Genomic DNA, 21,996 nt, shown 5'->3' with positions numbered 1-21,996 from the left:
GAGCCAGAAATCTTGATTGTTTGTTTCTGACCAAATACTTATTTTCCACCATAATATGCAAATAAAATGATAAAAAAACAGACAATGTGATTTTCTGGATTTTTTTTTCTCAGTTTGTCTCCCATAGTTGAGGTCTACCTATGATGTAAATTACAGACGCCTCTCATCTTTTTAAGTGGTGGAACTTGCACTATTGCTGACTGACTAAATACTTTTTTGCCCCACTGTATATACTTTATCTATGCTAACTACCGTATTTTTCGGATTATAAGACGCTCCCCAAATTTTGAGAAAAATAGGAAAAATTTTTTTTTTTTTTAAAGGTGGTGCTTCTTATAATCCCATGCGTCTTATTGCTTACTGGGGGTGATGGCTGCGGTAAAGCGGGGTCCCAGGGTCGCTGTTGGAGGAGGCAGGAGTGGGGTGATGCTGCAGGCCGCAGGCTGGGATGAGGGGGTGTCCGGTGCTGCGGGTGTTCCCGACAGTGCTGCTGGGGTGCCCTACACTGCTGCCTGGGGTGTCCGCCGCCACTGCGGGAGGGCACTCCAGACATTTTATGAAAGGCCAGTGCCGTTTCCTCCTGTGTGGTGGACTCCGGGAAAATGACCTCTGGGGGGTGGTACATACGCAGGTTGAGATCTCGGCATCAAGATCTTGGGAGATGAGATCTCAGCCCTGAAATCTCATCTCCCAAGATATTGGTGCCAAGATCTCTATCTGCACATGCGCCGCCCACCGGTGGCCATTTTCCCAGAGTCCACCGCACAGGAGGAAACCAGGAACTGCAGGGGGCTCTGGCCTTTCACGAAATGTTGGCAGAGCCCCGCCACAGTGGCGGTCACCCCTGGGCAGCGCCAGCGGTGGACACCCCTGGGCAGCAGCGGCGTCTGGAACCCCCTCATCCCAGCCTGCAGCAACGGTACCGTTAAGGTATAAATGCATTATAAGATGCACCCCCATTCCCCCCCATATTTGGGGCGGGGAAATGCATTTTATAATGCGTAAAATACCGTATTTAGTATTTGTATCCACTTATACATTTAGTCACTTTCTTGACTAACCATAGTGTTATACCATACTCGCAGTGTCTTTATGTAAAATTACATTTGTTCTTACTTGATAGTATTCAGATATTTTCAATACACCGTTGACAGCGTTATGCAGCACGTCTCCCTACTTAACCTTGACATGTCACTTTTACTAAATACAACTATGTTATGCGCCCTTTTTTCTTATATTTGTGTTTCTCCCACACCTTTTATACTTGACAAATGTTTTTTTTACATTTTCATACATTGTTCTATTGACTTTTTTTTCAGTTCTCTGGTGTTTTGCTCCCTTTAATGCTCAGATTAGTTTTTCTTCGGAATTCATATCCTAGACGTATGCACATACTTCCTGTATTTATAAAATTACATAATTTATAACCTTGTGTACCTACAGTGCCTTGCGATAGTATTCGGCTCCCTTGAACTTTTTAACTTTTTCCCACATATCATGCTTGAAACATAAAGATACCAAATGTACATTTTTGGTGAAGAATCAGCAACAAGTGGAACACAATTGTGAAGTTGAACGAAATTTATTGGTTATTTAAAATTTTTGTGGAAATTCAAAAACTGAAAAGTGGGGCGTGCAATATTATTTAGCTGGTCAGAAGGCCACAGGTAGATGTTAGAAATATTTCCGCACGGGTATTATTTCTTACGTGTATTTGTGCGCCTTCATATTCCACAGAAAATTCCCTATCAGTATGTCTTTGGAGTGTGGGAGGAAACCGGAGTACCCGGAGGAAACCCACGCAAACACGGGGAGAACATACAAACTCCATGCAGATGTTTTCCTTGGTGACATTTAAACCCAGGATCCCAGTGCTGCAAAGCAACAGTGCTAACCACTGAGCCACCGTGCTGCCCAAGTACAGCTTTGATGATGGACTTGCTGTACTTTCTTCAGGGCACTAGATGTATATGGTGCCCTAATGACACATTGGAAAAATGCATCGTTTTCTGATGCTGCGAGCAGCCCTGGATAGTCCACGCCGGCAGGATGAAATAATCCGTTGGAAGATGGAACCTATGAGAGGAGATATAAAGCTAAAGTAAGTAATAGGATGATCATTGTCAGACATCATACATGTGACAATCCCACCACTGACAGATAACATCTTCTCCACATGAATTATTCTCACTGGCCAACATCAAACAACATTGACCTTATTATCACACTTACGTCTTCTAGGTTCTCGCTCTTCTACTATTTTGGCACTTTTCTCTCCTGCCAGTTTTATTGCAGACTTGGTTTTCTTCTCAACTAAAAATTCATAAAAAAAAAACAAGTCAGTGATCATTGTCAGTCATCATACATGTGGCAATTGTACCGCTGGGAGTTAACATCTGCTCATGAATAATTCTCAATCTCCGACATCATACAACATAGGCCTTATTGTCACACTTACTTCTGCTAGGTTCTGTCTCTGCTACTATATCTGGGTCTTGATCTTCTCCCAGTTTTAATGCAGTTGTTTTTTTTGTCTCAACTGGAAATTTATGTAAAAAAGTCAGAAAAACAAGTCAATAATTATTGTTGGTCATAGATGTGAAAATCCCACCATTGACATATAGAGATGAGCGAGTGTGCTCGTTACTCAAGTTTTCCGAGCATGCTCCAGTGTTCTCCGATTATTTTGGGAGTGCTCGGAAATTCAAATTTAGTCCCTGCAGCTGCATGATTTGCAGCTGCTAGACAGCCTGAATACATGTGGGGATTGTCTTTTTTTAGGAAAACCCCACATGTATTCAGGCTGTCTAGTAGTCACAAGTCATGCAGCTGCGGGGACTAAAACTTAATTTCCGAGCACGCCCAAAATATTCGTAGAACACCTGAGCATGCTTGGAAAACTCGACTACGAGCACACTCACCCATCACTATATATAATATACCTTCCTCGTGAATTATTCTCAGTTGCCAACATCAGACAACATAGACCTTATTGTCACACTTACCTCTGCTAGGTTCTGTCTCTGCTACTATTTCTGGGTCTTGCTCTTCTCCCAGTTTTAATTCAGATGTATTTTTCTTCTCAACTGGAAATTCATATAAAAAAGTGAGAAAAACAAGTCAATAATCATTGTTAGTCATGGATGTGAAAATCCCACCATTGACATGTAATATATCCTCCTCGTGAATTATTCTCAGTCGCCAACATCAGACAACATAGACCTCATTGTCACACTTACATCTGCTAGGTTGTGTCTCTGCTACTATTTCTGGGTCTTGCTCTTCTCCCAGTTTTAATTCAGATGTATTTTTCTTCTCAACTGGAAATTCATGTAAAAAAGTGAGAAATGCAAGTCAATGATCATTGTTAGTAATAGATGTGAAAATCCCACAATTGACATATAGTGATGAGCAAGTGTGCTCGTTACTTGAGTTTTCCGAGCATGCTTGGGTTTTCTCTGAATATTTTGGGCATGCTCGGAAATTATATTTTAATCACCGCAGCTGCATGATTTGCAGCTGCTAGACAGCCTGAATACATGTGGGGATTGCCCGATTTTTTGGAAATCCCCACATGTATTCAGGCTATCTAGCACTCTCAAATCATGCAGCTGCAGGGACTAAAACTTAATTTCAGAGCACGCCCAAACTACTCAGAGAACACCCGAGCATGTTCGGAAAACTCGAGTAACGAGCACACTTGCTCATCACTAATTGGGGAAGGGCCAAAGAGCACAGGCGCATGTGCACTACAGTATTTTGATCTGCCTTCAGCAGGGCAGAGGAAAGTGTGCCTGCGCAGGAACGTAATGGGGGAACACTGTGTGGATGACATAGGACGCATCATCCACATGAAGCAGAGAAGGAGAACGGCATCGTAAGAAGAGAGGAGGCTCTGGATCAAGAACAGTAACGCCCATCAGTCCGGACTGCACCATCAGTGAGTATAATAAAATGTCTTTTGTTTTTTGAAGGGCAGCTTGCAGACTTATATACAGAAATTCCAGAATGCTGAAGCACGGAGCTGATAGGTGGTGGTCTTAGGTTATAGGGGAAAAATCTGGTGACAGGTTCCCTTCAATATGACATTAGTTGCAGCAGTGTTATCATATAATCATTACCTAAAACATCTGTGTCACATTAAGAGTACATATAGGGTTAGTTTGGGGCCTGATCGAGCCATGGGCACAGTATTTGTGATCAGTATCCGGCATCAGACTGTATGGCCTCTTATACCTTTTAATGCACAGAACAAAAGAGTGAAAATTTTGTACATTAAAGTGTTGGATTGTTGTTTATTTTAAAGGCACAAAAAAGCAGTGATTTTATGTAACATTTACATTACACCTATTGGTCAGTGGCGACATCAAGATGTCCTATAGACCTGCACATACCTGACAATATGGGAGATGGTGTCTTGTTGTTTTTAGCAGTGAAATACTCACTATCACTATCATTTGTAGTAGGAGAAGATTCTTTCTGCCTGTTTAGTAGAAGAAAAATAAATAAATTACAAGTAAAAGCAATTAAAAGTAAAAAGACTCCTTTCTGTATGGGCAGTTAGGACACTTGGACAAAATGGAGGGGATACCTTGCACAGGACTGCCTTCTATCAGCAAGAATGAAGAATAACTAGTAATAAAGGGCTTTAATGAAATGGAAATTAAAGGCTGGTCACAATTATCAACTGTTATCACCAGCGTTATCACAAGCCAGACCCTACAGTGATGATCAATCATGGGGTGGTGGGTTCTGGATGTAGTATTGTGTCATGTGGGTCTTGTATTTGGTATTCTGAAGATATGTCAGTACTATACCCCATAATAATAATAATCTACTCACACGTCTGAGAGTTTTGTGCTGGTCTCTAGAGAAGAATCTGGAGATGGCTCATGATCTTCATTGCTCATCATCCTGGTATTGGTGGCAAATATCTAAAATACATAGAGTAAAATCAAATATATATATATATGTAGTATTTTAACCCCTTCACGCCGGGGCCCTTTTTCGTTTTTACGTTTTCGTTTTTCGCTCCCCTCCTTCCCAGAGCCATATCTTTTTTATTTTTCTGTCAATATGGTCATGTGAGGGCTTATTTTTTTGCGGGACGAGTTGTACTTTTGACCAACACCCTTGGTTTTACAATGTCTGCTACTAGAAAATGGGAAAAAAATTCCAAGTCTGGTGAAATTGCAAAAAAAAGTGCAATCCCACACTTGTTATTTTTTTTTTTGCTAGGTTCAATAAATGCTAAAACTGACCAGATATTATGATTCTCCAGGTCATTACGAGTTCATAGACACCTAACATGTCTAGGTTATTTTTTATCTAAGTGGTGAAAAAAATTCAAAACTTTGCTAAAAAAATGCGCCATATTCCAATACCCATAGCGTCTCCATTTTTCGTGATCTGGGGTCGGGTGGGCTTATTTTTTACGTGCTGAGCTGACATTTTTAATGATAACACTTTTGTGCAGATACGTTCTTTTGATCGCCCATTATTGCATTTTAATGCAATGTCGCGGCGACCAAAAAAACGTAATTCTGGGGTTTCAAATTTTTTTCTCGCTATGCTGTTTAACGATCAGGTTAATGCTTTTTTTTAATTGATAGATTGGGCGATTCTGAACGCGGCGATACCAAATATGTGTAGGTTTATTTTTTTTTATTTTTTTCATATTTTTAAAAACTTTTTTTAAACTTTGCCATGCTTCAATAGCCTCCATGGGATGCTAGAAGCTGGCACAACTCGATCGGCTCAGCTACATTCCAGCGATCATCAGATTGCTGCTATGTAGCTGAATTGTAGGCTTCCTATGAGCGCCGACCACAGGGTGGCGCTCACAGCAGGCCGGCATCAGTAACCATAGAGGTCTCAAGGACCTTCATGGTTACCATCCTGATGCATCGCTGACCCCCGATCATATGACGGGGGTCGGCGATGCACTCATTTCCGGCCGCGCGGCCGGAAGCGGTAGGTAAATGCCGCTGTGAGTGTTTGACAGCGGCATTTAAAAGGTTAATAGCGGCAGGTGGATCGCGATTCCACCTGCCGCTATTACGCACACATATCAGCTGTACATAACAGCTGACATGTCGCGACTTTGATGTGGGCTCAGCTCCGGAGCCCACATCAAAGGGGGAGACACGACATGCGCCATACTAGTACGGGGCATGTCGTGAAGGGGTTAATACTATTTTTAGTTATAGTTTTGTGGATTTACTGATCATATACTTACCTTAGAAAGTCTTTGAGAAGATAATACATAGTTTAGGCTTTCTTTCCAACCAATGACTTCACCCTTATGTGAATGCATAGGTTTGAGTCTCCTATTGCCAGCTACAAAGTACAAGTATTAGCAGAGATTATTAATATAGTCACAGTCACCATGTTATTACTAATAATGATGGGAACATATTGTTACATAAAATGAAAGACAAGACAAACGGCAGCTTTAACCAGATGACGTCTTATTCTACTTACTGTGAAAGTAGTGGGTGTCTTCCTCTGAGTTAAGATTTGGCCTAAACTGTGGCTTCTGATTTTGAAGGTTCCCAAAATCTAACTTACTCAGGAATGGATGACTCTTGATTTCATTTGCTCCTCCTGGAAACGGAAGACAAGAAAAAAGTGATTCAGACAATGTTAGGAGGACTGTACATTTTATGTTAATCTAAACTGAAGACATAGCAGAGCCAACATATACTGTAAGTCATGGCATGGAGATGGGGAATAGACAAGAAGGTAAAGCAGAGACCTCAGTGCTCATCCTCATGGAAATTATCTATTTGTAAGGTCACAGAGGAGTTATAAGTCATTATTAATACTACTATATTCATTACCTGTCCCGAGTCTACGTTTTGGATTTTTCCTGAGCAGCTGAGTTATGATGTTTTCAGCATCGGGATGAAGAGCAAAATTTTTAAATTTCAAGGTGATGTCATCTGTTATATAAAAAGTAAATATTACAGAAAAGAAAGTCTCTACATTTACTATCATTTAAAAACAAATTATCAAAAACAACAAGTAACTAAACCAAAGAATGAACCTAACAACTGAACCAAATTACTATGGCATCACAAAGTAGTCAGATTATTTTACTTACCCGTGACGATTCTGTAGAAAATATCTCTTTTGTCTCTTCCTTTAAATGGCACATGGCCGGTAAGAAATTTATATAATATGATCCCTATTGCCCACCAGTCAATAGGCCTTCCATAGCCCTCCAGTAAGAGGACTTCTGGGGCTACATAAGACAAGGTGCCAATCGTCTGAAAACCAACAGAACAATGAGAAGATGATCAATGAAAATAACTTTGACAACTTATATCAGTGGAAAAGTTTTCCATGTGAAAAATATCAGAGAAGCAGAAATAGATCAGATCTGTAAAGAATACGTTTTTTATGTATAGCTAACCTTATAATCACTGAATTCTCTGGTGATTTCTTTAGTTCGAGCCTTGTAAATGTCTGATGTTGGTCTCATGAGTCCGAGTTTTGAAAGCCCAAAATCGGTGACTTTGATGTGTCCAGTTGATGATATCAGGAGGCTGTGAAAGAAAAGATATTGTCAGCCCTAAGTAATAACCCATACCCTGTATTAAACTGCTGAATTCACTTACTTCTCAGGCTTCAAGTCTCGGTGAACCACACCATAGCTGTGCAGATATTCCACAGCAAGAACCGTTTCCGCAATGTACATGCGGGCCAAGTCAAGGGGTAAACGACCATATAACTTTATGAGACTGCTACAGTCTCCTCCTAGAGCAGAAAGCAAATATGACAGGTAAGGGTTTTTTACGATGTAAATTACACATGATGAGTGTGAATGAGAAATAAGCTGAGACATTTGGGCAGGGAGTCAATCATAGAGATACACTGTGTGCTGTAGAATGCATACTGTATACTGCAGACTAGTCATGTGATGTAGAGCGTATACTACAGAGTAGTCCTATACAAAAAGAGAGCTCAGATCTGCCCCCTGTTGGTAAACTCAGACATTGCACTGTGACAGCAGGTGACCTGGAGGCGAGCTGCTCTAAGCACTCATCGTCCCCATTTCATGTCAGTGGTTTGCTATGGCTTCATAGGGGACCAAGATTTTCACCATATTCTGCAATATCCATATTGCAGTACATAGGAAATGTGATGATATAATCGCAAGTTCAGGTCCCTTATGCAGACTAAAAAATAAAATAATAAAAATATTTGGGGAAAGAAAATTAAATCTAAAAATCATTCTTCCATTCAAGATAAATAATAAAAAAACAAAAAAACTCAGATGGAATTGCAGTGTTTTTGTTGTCCCAACATCAGAAAAAAAATGCAATAAGAAGCAATGAAAATTATTATCTGTCAGAAAGATGTAACCCTGCTAAACTGTTCTTATGTAGATTAATGAAATATAAATACCTTGGTACCTTTATATATTTAAGCAGATATGGGCTGGATATAGATACAGTGGATATATCTTACCTGCTTCAAAGTCCATGACCATACACAGATTTGTTTCAGTTGTGAAGGAACAAAGCGTGGAGACCACAAAGGGACAATCAGAGAATATTGCGATATCCCTTTCCAGATAGGCCCTTTCAAGATAGGATGGATGATCCAGGTTTCTCCTGGCTTGTTTCTTCATGGCGTATACCTTGTTTGTGTCTTGATGACGCACTAAGTGGACGACCCTGTAGAGGAGAAAAATCCATAATTTATACAGAATTCTTACTAACAGTCTGTCTATATGTCAAAAGATCTTCTGTACTATTAGTTAATAGTGATGAGCGAATATACTCGTTACTCGGGTTTTCTGAGGATGCTCGGGTGTTCTCCAAGTATTTTGGCGTGCTCGGAGATTTAGTTTGTATCACCGCAGCTGAATGATTTGCGGCTGTTAGACAACCTGAATACATGTGGGGGTTGCCTGTTTGTTAGGAAAACCCCACATGTATTCAGGCTGTCTAGCAGCCGCAAATCATGCAGCTGCGGCGACACAAACTAAATCTCCGAGCACACCCAAACTAATCAGAGACCACCCGAGCATGCTAGGAAATCTCAAGTAACGAGCATACGCACTCATCACTAATAGTTAATACTAGATATATGGCCGTCACTAGAAATCAATACCTGGAAATACACAAAATAACTCAGCAGGAATGATCACTTATGGGAGGTATTTATCCATATCACATCATAACTGAGCTGAATCGTGACAAATAGATGTGGACTAGATGACTAGATGTAGATTAGATCTAGTGCAAAGTGATATCAATAACAACAGCTCAGCTCACAAAAAACAAGTCCTTACAAAGCTCCATCGGATGAAAAAATAAAAATGTTTCAGATCTTGGACAACAGTAATATTTAGACGTGGACTCATATACAGGAATTTCCCCAAGGCAGGAGGACATATAGACAGAGGATTCATCATAAGGAGTTTGGAAAAAATGTAGCTTATAAATAAAGCTCACCCATAAGATCCACTGCTGATCTCTTTGATATGGGTAAAGTCGCTCATCTTTGGTTTACTCAATGATCTGATCACGGCCTAGAAGAATAAGAAATGACAATGAGACATAAAAGTTGCAGGAAAATAAAAGCTGCAGATGCAGGAACTTTTCCCCTACATTATGTCCCTGCAGATTAGACTGCAGCAGATGTAGAGGACATGATAATAATAATATAATATAATAATAATTTTTATTTATATAGCGCCAACATATTCCGCAGTGCTTTACAAATTATAGACGGGAATTGTACAGACAATAGACATTACAGCATAACAGAAATATAGTTCAATACAGATACCAGGAGGAGTGAGGGCCCTGCTCGCAAGCTTACAAACTATGAGGAAAAGGGGAGACACGAGAGGTGGATGATAACAATTGCTTTAGTTATTCGGACCGGCCATAGTGTAAGGCTCAGGTGTTCATGTAAAGCTGCATGAACCAGTTAACTGCCTAAGTATGTAACAGTACAGACACAGAGGGCTATTAACTGCATAAAGTGTATGAGAACATGATGCGAGGAACCTTTTTTTTTTTTTTTTTTAAATAGGCCACACAGGGATCGTTAGGTTAATGCATTGAGGCGGTAGGCCAGTCTGAACAAATGAGTTTTTAGGGTACGCTTAAAACTGTGGGGATTGGGGATTAATCGTATTAACCTAGGTAGTGAATTCCAAAGAATCGGCGCAGCACGTGTAAAGTCTTGGAGATGGGAGTGGGAGGTTCTGATTATTGAGGATGCTAACCTGAGGTCATTAGCGGAGCGGAGGGCACGGGTAGGGTGGTAGACTGAGACCAGAGAGGAGATGTAGGGTGGTGCTGAGCCATGGAGTGCTTTGTGGATGAGGGTAGTAGTTTTGTACTGGATTCTGGAGTGGATGGGTAGCCAGTGTAATGACTGGCACAAGGTAGAGGCATCGGTGTAACGGTTGGTGAGGAATATGATCCTGGCTGCAGCATTCAGGACAGATTGATACTAGCAGGACGCTTCCCAGATACTATTATATTATAGGGATATCCTCCATGCACATATATTATTGTACTGGAGGGGATGGTAAGGGACATCACACAGAGGAGACAGGAATAGTAATAATAGGTCCAATCTACATTAAGGATAGAAATAACCCGCTGTCTTATGGGGTGTAACATGTGATATGTAATTCATACCCCGTTATCTGATGATATACAGAGGTCTTCTCTGATACTTACACTGGCAGATTCGGGGATCTCTGGTGTCTCAGATATTCCACCGTCAGCAGTTGCCGGTTCAGTTGTCTCTAATATAATGATAAAATAATGAAGAGACATCATGTATTAGATATCAATATTTAATAAATAACACATCGATATAAGGAAGGAAAGACAAGTAAATGGTATAATACTAGTTATATGGATATTCTGCACATACTGTATATAACTATGGCACATCCATAGATAGATATACTCTCCCATAAATGTGTGATTGTTCTGGGTCTGACAATGACTTGAATGGGGACCCTATGAGGTTCCTTGTGCATTTTGGGTCTGACAAGATCTCAGAAGAGAATCAGAGGGGTTTTCAGAATTGCATGGGCCTTCTCTATTATAGTCTATAGGAGGTCCAGGAGCCGTCACTGGCCTCATACATAGGATGAAGAGTAAATTTATATATTCTCTGATACCTCCATAATATTAATGTTTGTAGGAATACGAGATGATCAGCTTACCTTCAATAGTTTTTAGCCGTGGCTCACTGGTATTGGGGTCAGCGATATTTCGTTGTTGCCCCTCTTTGGAGTCACCGTCCGGTGTTTCCTAATGGATATAATACGTACAATTAATACAACTTTTACAAATACTTAATTACAGTACACAAAAGACAGAAAGGACTAAACCTGAATTTACATAATTGCGGTATTGCTTGGAATATACACCGCCGCTCCGTCCAGTAAATCCACATTAATATATAAGGGACTTGTATATACAACAGTTCTCCAATAACATCTATCACCAGAACTGCAGCATTTACAAGCAGGCAGATTGTGAAGATAAAGTGAGACAGATGTGATATGAAAGGTCCGCACCACTGAGTACAGCACAGACTGTCTCCACAGAGGATGGAGCAGAGACGGGCGGCCATGACATATCCTGTATCTGCCGGTAGCGGACTGGGAGGCTTCTAATATGAGAAATATGACATTCTGCTATATGACGAGTAATCTGGAGAAGATCAGACAAGATAGACATGAGATATAGAAGATGATGGATTCTTACCAAATGCTTCAGTGAGGGGGCCATAAATTCTAGTACATCCAGGAACTTTTGGGCCAATTTTTTTATAAAGGCCAGATCTCCACTTTGGGATCTTTCTTCAGCCTATAATAATTGAAATAAACAAAAAAGGTAAATCATGAGAGAAAGTAGAGACTATAGGACACTATTTGGCTATGTGCACACGTTCAGGAATTCATGCAGAAAATTCCTGAGAATTCCGGACATTTTCTGCATGAAATCCGCAAGAAAACTGCGTGCGTTTTTGCCGCGATTTTGCCGCGGTTTTGATGCGTTTTTGCTGCGGTTTTGACGCATTTTTCCGCGGTTTTTTCCGGACACTTCCCAATGCATTTTGGAGTGGGAAATCCGCAAAAAAAACGCAAAAAGATAGAGCATGTCCGGATTTTGTGCCTGATGCGTTTTTTTTGCGGAAAAAAACGCATCATGTGCACAAAACATGCGGAATTCATTCTAAATGATGGGATGCTTATTGTATGCGTTTTTTTTGCGGTCTTTTTGCGGAACGTGTGAACACAGCCTTAATGTCACCATTTTACTCCTGCAATCTACAGCTACAATTAATACATATATGGATATTTCATATAAGCGATAAATTAAATTGCTCTTGGCCAAAATACATATTTCATGTAAATAAACTTGTTATAAATATTATTCATTATTATTTTATACGCTTTGCCCAGTTTGTCTGTTACTTGCCTGTTGTACTAATGTCCTGATGCTCATATGTAAATGCTCAAGATATTCTGAGCTTATACGACCTCGGTGGTATTTGGTCAGGCAGTCTGTTGTGAATTCTGTGGCTGAATTCACTCCTGTGGTCACAAGTGGTATTGCAGCCTCTGGGCTTCCTCCCTCAGGTGTTTTGGTGAGCTCGTTGGCTGCCTTGCTATTTAACTCCACCTGAGTCTGTCTTCCTTGCTCCTTGTCAATGTTCCAGTGTTGGATCTGAGCTACTGCATCTTTCCTGTGGCCTGCTGCTCTGCTAGATAAGTGTTACTTTGTTTTTGTTTCCGTTTTTTCTGTCCAGCTGTGCTATTCTCTTTTGCTGGAAGCTCTGAGACGCAAAGGGTGCACCGCCGTGCCGTTAGTTCGGCACGGTGGGTCTTTTTGCCCCCCTTTGCGTGGTTCTGCTTTAGGGTTTTTTGTAGACTGCATAGTTCTCTTTGCTATCCTCGCTCTGTCTAGAATATCGGGCCTCACTTTGCTGAATCTATTTCATTCCTACGTTTTGTCTTTTCATCTTGCTAACAGTCATTATATGTAGGGGGGCTGCCTATTCCTTTGGGGTATTTCTCTGAGGCAAGTCAGGCTTGTATTTCTATCTTCAGGCTAGTCAGCTCCTCAGGCAGTGCCGAGTTGCATAGGTAGTGTTAGGCGCAATCCACTGCTGCTTTTAGTTGTGTGAGGATAGGTTCAGGTTTGCAGTCTGCAGAGATTCCACGTCTCAGAGCTTGTTCTATTGTTTTTGGGTTATTGCCATATCACTGTATGTGCGCTGATTACTGCACACTGTGTTGCCTGATAGCACTGCATAACAGTACAAGGAGCCCAAACCAATGATTCTCAATAGAGGGAAAAAAGAAGTCCTGACATCATTTTTTTTTTTCCTCAGCTCTGTCTTCAGTTTTTTTTTTTTTTTCCCCTAGACATTAGAGTGCTTCAGGACACAGCTGTGGACATGGATATTCAGGCTCTGTGCTCCTCAATGGATAATCTCGTTATAAATGTACAAAAGATTCAAGATACAATTGATCAGAAATCTATGCTAGAACCAAGAATTCCTATTCCTGATTTGTTTTTTGGTGACAGAACTAAGTTCCTGAGCTTCAAAAATAATTGTAAGCTATTTCTGGCCTTGAAACCTCATTCTTCTGGTAATCCTATTCAACAGGTTTTGATTATTATTTCTTTTTTGCGCGGCGACCCACAGGACTGGGCGTTTTCTCTTGCGCCAGGAGACCCTGCATTGAGTAATGTTGATGCGTTTTTCCAGGCGCTTGGATTGCTTTACGATGAGCCTAATTCAGTGGATCAGGCTGAGAAAAATTTGCTGGCTTTATGCCAGGGTCAGGATGATGTAGAAGTATATTGTCAGAAATTTAGGAAGTGGTCAGTACTCACTCTGTGGAATGAATCTGCACTGGCGGCTTGGTTCAGAAAGGGTCTCTCTGAGGCTCTTAAGGATGTCATGGTGGGATTTCCTATGCCTGCTGGTTTGAATGAGTCTATGTCCTTGGCCATTCAGATCGGTCGTCGCTTGCGCGAGCGTAAATCTGTGCACCATCTGGCGGTATTGTCTGAGAGTAAACCTGAGCCTATGCAGTGCGACAGGACTATGACTAAAGTTGAACGGCAAGAACACAGACGTCTGAACAGGCTGTGTTTCTACTGTGGTGATTCCACTCATGCTATTTCTAATTGTCCTAAGCGCACTAGGCGGTTCGATAGCTCTGCCGTCATTGGTACTGTACAGTCCAAATTCCTTCTGTCCATTACCTTGATATGCTCTTTGTCATCGTATTCTGTCATGGCGTTTGTGGATTCAGGCGCTGCCCTGAATCTGATGGATTTGGATTATGCTAAACGTTGTGGATTTTTCTTGGAGCCTTTGCGGTGTCCTATTCCGTTGAGAGGAATTGATGCTACACCTTTGGCCAAGAATAAGCCTCAGTACTGGGCCCAGCTGACCATGTGCATGGCTCCTGCACATCAGGAAGTTATTCGCTTTCTGGTACTGCATAATCTGCATGATGTGGTCGTGTTGGGGTTGCCATGGCTACAAACCCATAATCCAGTATTAGATTGGAACTCTATGTCGGTAACCAGCTGGGGTTGTCAGGGAGTACATGGTGATGTTCCATTTTTGTCTATTTCGTCATCCATTCCTTCTGACATCCCAGAGTTCTTGTCTGACTTTCAGGATGTATTTGAAGAGCCCAAGTCTGATGCCCTACCTCCGCATAGGAATTGTGATTGTGCTATCAATTTGATTCCTGGTAGTAAATTCCCTAAGGGTCGTTTATTTAATTTGTCCGTGCCTGAACACACCGCTATGCGCAGTTATGTGAAAGAATCCCTGGAGAAGGGACATATTCGCCCATCGTCATCACCATTGGGAGCAGGGTTCTTTTTTGTAGCCAAAAAGGATGGTTCGCTAAGACCGTGTATTGATTACCGCCTTCTTAATAAGATCACTGTTAAGTTTCAGTATCCCTTGCCATTGATATCTGACTTGTTTGCTCGGATTAAGGGGGCTAGTTGGTTTACTAAGATTGATCTTCGTGGTGCGTATAATCTGGTGAGAATCAGGCAGGGAGATGAATGGAAAACGGCATTTAATACGCCCGAGGGTCATTTTGAGTATCTGGTGATGCCGTTCGGACTTGCCAATGCTCCATCTGTTTTTCAGTCTTTTATGCATGACATTTTCCGTGAGTATCTGGATAAATTCCTGATTGTTTACTTGGATGACATTTTGATCTTCTCTGATGATTGGGAGTCTCATGTGAAGCAAGTCAGAATGGTTTTCCAGGTACTGCGTGCTAATTCCTTGTTCTTGAAGGGATCAAAGTGTCTCTTCGGTGTGCAGAAAGTTTCATTTTTGGGGTTCATCTTTTCCCCTTCTACTATCGAGATGGATCCGGTTAAGGTCCAGGCCATCCAGGATTGGACTCAGCCGACATCTCTGAAAAGTCTGCAGAAATTCCTGGGCTTTGCTAATTTTTATCGTCGCTTCATCTGTAATTTTTCTAGCATTGCCAGACCATTGACCGATTTGACCAAGAAGGGTGCTGATTTGGTTAATTGGTCTTCTGCTGCCGTGGAAGCTTTTCAGGAGTTGAAGCGTCGTTTTTGCTGTGCCCCTGTGTTGTGTCAACCAGATGTTTCTCTTCCGTTCCAGGTCGAGGTTGATGCTTCTGAGATTGGAGCAGGGGCGGTTTTGTCACAGAGAGGTTCTGGTTGCTCAGTGTTGAAACCATGTGCTTTCTTTTCCAGGAAATTTTCTGCTGCTGAGCGTAATTATGATGTGGGCAACCGAGAGTTGCTGGCCATGAAGTGGGCATTCGAGGAGTGGCGTCATTGGCTTGAGGGAGCTAAGCATCGCGTGGTGGTATTGACTGATCATAAGAATCTTACTTATCTCGAGTCTGCCAAGCGCTTGAATCCTAGACAGGCCCGTTGGTCGTTATTTTTTGCTCGTTTTGATTTTGTGATTTCGTACCTTCCGGGCTCTAAAAATGTGAAGGCGGATGCTCTGTCTAGGAGTTTTGTGCCCGACTCTCCGGGGTTATCTGAGCCGGCGAGTATCCTCAAGGAAGGAGTCATTGTGTCTGCCATCTCTCCTGATTTGCGGAGAGTGTTGCAGAAATTTCAGGCTAATAAACCTGATCGTTGTCCGGCCGAGAAACTGTTCGTCCCTGATAGGTGGACTAGTAAAGTTATCTCTGAACTTCATTGTTCGGTGTTGGCTGGTCATCCAGGAATCTTTGGTACCAGAGAGTTAGTGGCTAGATCCTTCTGGTGGCCATCTCTGTCACGGGATGTGCGTGCTTTTGTGCAGTCCTGTGGGATTTGTGCTAGGGCTAAGCCCTGCTGTTCACGTGCCAGTGGGTTGCTTTTGCCCTTGCCGGTCCCGAAGAGGCCTTGGACACATATTTCGATGGATTTCATTTCTGACCTTCCCGTTTCTCAAAAGATGTCGGTCATTTGGGTGGTCTGTGATCGCTTTTCTAAAATGGTCCATCTGGTGCCCTTGGTTAAATTGCCTTCCTCCTCTGATTTGGTGCCTTTGTTCTTCCAGCATGTGGTTCGTTTGCATGGCATTCCTGAGAATATTGTTTCTGACAGTGGTTCCCAGTTTGTCTCGAGGTTCTGGCGAGCCTTTTGTGGTAGGATGGGCATTGACCTATCTTTTTCCTCGGCCTTCCATCCTCAGACTAATGGCCAGACCGAACGAACCAATCAGACCTTGGAAACATATCTGAGATGTTTTGTTTCTGCTGACCAGGATGATTGGGTGTCATTTTTGCCGTTGGCTGAGTTCGCCCTTAATAATCGGGCCAGCTCGGCTACCTTGGTCTCTCCATTTTTCTGCAATTCTGGGTTCCATCCTCGTTTCTCTTCAGGACAGGTTGAGTCTTCGGACTGTCCTGGTGTGGATTCTGTGGTGGACAGGTTGCAGCAGATCTGGACTCAGGTAGTGGACAATTTGACCTTGTCCCAGGAGAAGGCTCAGCTTTTCGCTAATCGTAGACGCCGTGTGGGTCCCCGACTTCGTGTTGGGGATCTGGTTTGGTTATCTTCTCGTCATATTCCTATGAAGGTTTCCTCTCCTAAATTTAAACCTCGTTTTATTGGTCCGTATAGGATTTCTGAGATTCTCAATCCGGTGTCTTTTCGTCTGACCCTCCCAGACTCCTTTTCCATACATAATGTATTCCATAGGTCGTTGTTGAGAAGATACGTGGCACCTATGGTTCCATCTGTGGAGCCTCCTGCCCCTGTTTTGGTGGAGGGGGAATTGGAGTATATTGTGGAGAAAATTTTGGATTCTCGTGTCTCTAGACGGAAACTCCAGTATCTGGTCAAATGGAAGGGTTATGCTCAGGAGGATAATTCCTGGGTTTTTGCCTCTGATGTCCATGCCCCAGATCTTGTTCGTGCCTTTCATGTGGCTCATCCTGGTCGGCCTGGGGGTTCTGGTGAGGGTTCAGTGACCCCTCCTCAAGGGGGGGGTACTGTTGTGAATTCTGTGGCTGAATTCACTCCTGTGGTCACAAGTGGTATTGCAGCCTCTGGGCTTCCTCCCTCAGGTGTTTTGGTGAGCTCGTTGGCTGCCTTGCTATTTAACTCCACCTGAGTCTGTCTTCCTTGCTCCTTGTCAATGTTCCAGTGTTGGATCTGAGCTACTGCATCTTTCCTGTGGCCTGCTGCTCTGCTAGATAAGTGTTACTTTGTTTTTGTTTCCGTTTTTTCTGTCCAGCTGTGCTATTCTCTTTTGCTGGAAGCTCTGAGATGCAAAGGGTGCACCGCCGTGCCGTTAGTTCGGCACGGTGGGTCTTTTTGCCCCCCTTTGCGTGGTTCTGCTTTAGGGTTTTTTGTAGACTGCATAGTTCTCTTTGCTATCCTCGCTCTGTCTAGAATATCGGGCCTCACTTTGCTGAATCTATTTCATTCCTACGTTTTGTCTTTTCATCTTGCTAACAGTCATTATATGTAGGGGGGCTGCCTATTCCTTTGGGGTATTTCTCTGAGGCAAGTCAGGCTTGTATTTCTATCTTCAGGCTAGTCAGCTCCTCAGGCAGTGCCGAGTTGCATAGGTAGTGTTAGGCGCAATCCACTGCTGCTTTTAGTTGTGTGAGGATAGGTTCAGGTTTGCAGTCTGCAGAGATTCCACGTCTCAGAGCTTGTTCTATTGTTTTTGGGTTATTGCCATATCACTGTATGTGCGCTGATTACTGCACACTGTGTTGCCTGATAGCACTGCATAACAGCAGTTTCTCACTAGCTTCATAACCATCCGGTAAGTGAAGCTGAGGACGCCATCGGGTAGTGGTAGCACAATGTCAGGGGCATAGGTGGTAAGAATCCCCTGGAGTAGTGCCAACTGGGGTTGAGCGAAACGGGTCGGCCACTTTCAGAAGTCGCCGACTTTTGGCAAAGTCGGGTTTCATGAAACCCGACCCGCCCCTGTGTGGGGTCGGCCATGAAGTCGGCGATCTTCTGAATGTGGTATCGGAATTCCGATCCCGATTTCCGATATGTTTGCAATATCGACCCTAATAGGAATATACTCACCCTCGGACGCGCCCTGCTTCTTTCCGGCAGCCTTCCTTCCTAAGAATCAGCGCTTGCAGGACCTTGCGTGACGTCGCGGTGACGTCACGGCTTGTGATTGGTCACACGAGCGGTCACATCGGCGGCTGCGCGACCAATCACAAGCCGCGACGTCACCGCGACGTCACCGCAAGGTCCTGGAAGCGCTGATTCGAAGGAAGGAAGGTTCCCGGTTAGTACCAGGGCGCGTCAGAGGGTAAGTATAGCGATATTTTTTATTTTAATTCTTTATTTTACACTTAAATATGGATCGCAGGGCCTGAAGGAGAGTTTCCGCTCCTTAAGACCCTGGGAACCATTGGAAACCCAATGCACTGCATTGGGTTTCGAGTTTCAGCCGACCCCGACCCCGACTTTTTTATAGGATCGGCCGATTTCACTCGACCCGACTTTTGAAAAAGTCGGGTTTCATGAAACCCGACCCGATCCTATAAAAGTAAAGGTCGCTCAACCCTAGTGCCAACACTTCAAGTTTATCTGAAGAAATGCCAGACATTTCAATCAAATCCAAGAGCAGTCAGTATATCACCAGCTTCGCAGCCAATCACTGACAACAATGACTCCTGGGCAGTAAGCACTTGGGTAAGTAGTGGCGGTGCCTTATGATGTCATCATGGAATCTTGTGGAGAAATGTTAACATTTCATCGGTGATGTCATCATGGAATCCGGGGATGGAATCTTTACCCATTTACACCCTTGAAAGTATAGGTACGTCCAAGGTTGTGTCCCTGTCTTTTTTAGGCAGCGCCAGAGCCCGCATCTCTACCCGCACATGACAGCTGATTTGATCAGCTGTCATGACCCACAAATAGATGCAGATGGATTTCGGCTGTCAACCACTTAAATGCCGCTGACAATCACTGACAACAGCATTTAAGACGTGTTGACCGAAGCCGTGTCACAAGTCTTGCTCATGAGCGCCCTTGTCACATGATTCTAGGGTTGCGATGGGTTGTAACGACAGCTGGGGGTCTGCAGAAGGCCAGTGTGAATGTCCATTGGTCACATTTTATGTACGCCGACTCATGGCCGGCGTTCAGATTTTGTTTTCCACCACATAAGTAAAAAAGAACCTATATATGTTTGGTATCTGCATTCTCATACTGACCCGTAGAATCATATTACCAGGTCAGTTTTAGCATTCATTGAACATTTTAAATAAAAAAAAAAAACTGTGGAATTGCACTTTTTTGCAATTTCACCGCACTTCAAATTTTTTCCCCGTTTTCAAGTACAATATATGCAATCTATGGTGTCATTAAAAACTACAACTCGGCCTGCAAAAAACAAGCCCTCATAGGTTATATTTATGGTATAAAAATGTTATGGCTCTGAGAAGAAGGGGAGAAAAAAAACGAAAGCACAAAAACGGAAAATCGCAAGGTGGTGAAGGAGTTAAAGGGGCATCTCACCATAAAAGGAAGTTGCCTAGCAACATTCTAGTAACAATTAAGGTGGAAACATTATGGGTTGAGCATCAGAACCAGAATCAGGGAAAGAGGAAAAAACTCTTTGCTCTTCTAATCAGGCTTTTATATCCGTCTTTCCCCCCAAAAATGATTTTAAACAGGTTTTGGATGCTACATATTCTTTACATGTGTAAACATTTACTTTTTTTACATATTGTGACCAGGGTGGACTGGGAGTAAAATTCAGCCCTGGCATTTTAGAGCATGCAGGCCCACACTATCACCGCCCCCTTCCCCAGCTTGTATTTTATGATTATTATCCATTATTATTTTATATGATTTGCCCAGTTTGTCTGTTACTTGCCTGTTGTACTAATGTCCTGATGTTCATCTGTAAATGCTCAACATATTCTGAGCTTGCTTGACCTCGGTAGAATTTGGTCAGGCAGTCGCTCACTAGCTTCATAACCATCCGGTAAGTGAAGCTGAGGACGCCATCGGGTAGAAGTGGCATAGTGTCAGGGTTATACTTCTTAAGAATCTTCCGGAGTAGTACCCACACTATAAATTTATCTGCTAAAATGCCAGACATTTCAAGCAAATCCAATCGCAGTCAGTATATCACCAGCTTCGCAGCCAATCACTGACAACAATGACTCCTGGGCAGTAAGCACTTGGTTAAGTAGTGGCGGTGCATTATGATGTCATAATGTTAACAATTCATCAGCGATGTCATCAAGGAATCTGGTGATGCAATCTTAAAGGGGCATCTCACCATAAAAGCAAGTTGCCTAGCAATAATTAAAGTGTCAACACCATAGGCTGAGCATCAGTTTCAAACTCAGGCATGGAGGGAAGCACCATGGGTTTAATCAGTGAGGCAGGTTTTACATCTGTCTTTTCCCCCATAAAATATGTTAAACAGAGTTTGGACGCTAAATGTTCTTCACTTGTGTAAACATTTACTTTTTCTGGATATTGTGACATGGGATGGAATGGGACAAAAATACAGTCCTGGCGTTTCAAGCACATGCTGTCGCCTCCCCCTTCCCTAGATTGAGGTCTCTAATACTAATTTTATCCTACCTGGAGAAAATCAAAATAATTTACTATTATCTATATTTCCAATATAAGATTTCATAATAATAATATTGCAATATATGGTTAAGTTCTCACATTGAGTATTTTCACTGCATAAAATACTCACCTTCTTACAGTCCCAACAATGTGGAAATCTCATGCCCACTGTGATTTTTTTTATACCCTTTGTAAAATGACCTGCGGTGTGTGTGTGTTTAACTCCTTAACGACCGCCGATACGCCTTTTAATGGCGGCGGTTAAGGGTACTTAAACCTAACGGTGCTGTGGAAAAAATGGATAGCGCCCCCCAGAGTCGGATTTTCTTTGGGGTCTCGGTTGCCGAGACCCCAGAGAAAATGATTCGGGGTTTTTTACCGACCCCCGGGTTGCGATCGCCGGTAATTAACTGTTTACCGGCGGCCACAAAAAAAAAAAAGCGATGTGTGATTCTCTGTCCTCTGTGATCACACATCAGAGGACAGAGAAATAGGGGGATTCGGGGACCCTGTTATACTTACTGGTGTCCCTGGGTCCTCCTGCGTCCCCTCCTGTCCGCCGGCTTCTTCATCCGGTAAGAAAATGGCAGGCGCATGCGCAGTGCGCTCGCCATGATCTGCCGGCCGGCAACTAGAGGAGTTGAGGCTAAATTTAGGGTTAGGGTTAGGGTTGGGGCTAAATTTAGGGTTAAGGTTAGGGCTAGGGTTAGGCTTCTTTCACACTTGCGCACGTTGTGAAAATTGTGCACAACGTGGGCAGCGGATACAGTTTTTCAACGCATCCGCTGCCCAGTCTATGTCCTGGGGGGAGGGGGCGGAGTTCCAGCCGCACATGCGCGGTCGGGAATGGCGAATGTGACGTACAAAAAAATGTTACATTGAACTTTTTTGTGAT

The 21,996-nt window shown here is 42.8% G+C and overlaps 1 protein-coding gene across 1 annotated transcript; it reads right to left on the bottom strand.

The window, feature by feature from the left end:
- Window positions 1-357: 357 nt before the first annotated feature.
- LOC138643318 (microtubule-associated serine/threonine-protein kinase 4-like) lies at window positions 358-20,538 on the bottom strand. Its single transcript, XM_069732246.1, has 19 exons — window positions 20,389-20,538; window positions 11,757-11,858; window positions 11,210-11,297; window positions 10,713-10,780; window positions 9,468-9,544; window positions 8,476-8,684; window positions 7,623-7,761; window positions 7,418-7,550; window positions 7,106-7,271; window positions 6,843-6,944; window positions 6,484-6,606; window positions 6,239-6,339; window positions 4,843-4,934; window positions 4,395-4,483; window positions 3,240-3,320; window positions 3,006-3,086; window positions 2,459-2,539; window positions 2,233-2,313; window positions 358-530 (listed from the first exon to the last, which is right to left on the bottom strand). Exons 1-19 carry the CDS (start codon window positions 20,536-20,538, stop codon window positions 358-360), a joined length of 2,136 nt encoding a protein of 711 aa, XP_069588347.1.
- Window positions 20,539-21,996: the final 1,458 nt, after the last annotated feature.

The sequence above is a fragment of the Ranitomeya imitator genome, chromosome 6, assembly GCF_032444005.1.
Source record: "Ranitomeya imitator isolate aRanImi1 chromosome 6, aRanImi1.pri, whole genome shotgun sequence".
NCBI classification, from domain to species: Eukaryota; Metazoa; Chordata; class Amphibia; order Anura; family Dendrobatidae; genus Ranitomeya; species Ranitomeya imitator.
The sequence above is the reverse complement of the archived record's forward strand: the minus strand, read 5'-3'. Positions and strand labels throughout refer to the sequence as shown.

Coding starts and splice junctions, on each gene's coding strand:
- LOC138643318 (XM_069732246.1), bottom strand. CDS start 20,538: ATGCCACTTCTACCCGATGGCGTCCTCAGCTTCACTTACCGGATGGTT. Junction 4,935..6,238: donor CTTCTCAAAGACTTTCTAAG/GTAAGTATATGA, acceptor TATGTATTTTAG/ATATTTGCCACCAATACCAG. Junction 3,087..3,239: donor AGAGACACAACCTAGCAGAT/GTAAGTGTGACA, acceptor ATGAATTTCCAG/TTGAGAAGAAAAATACATCT.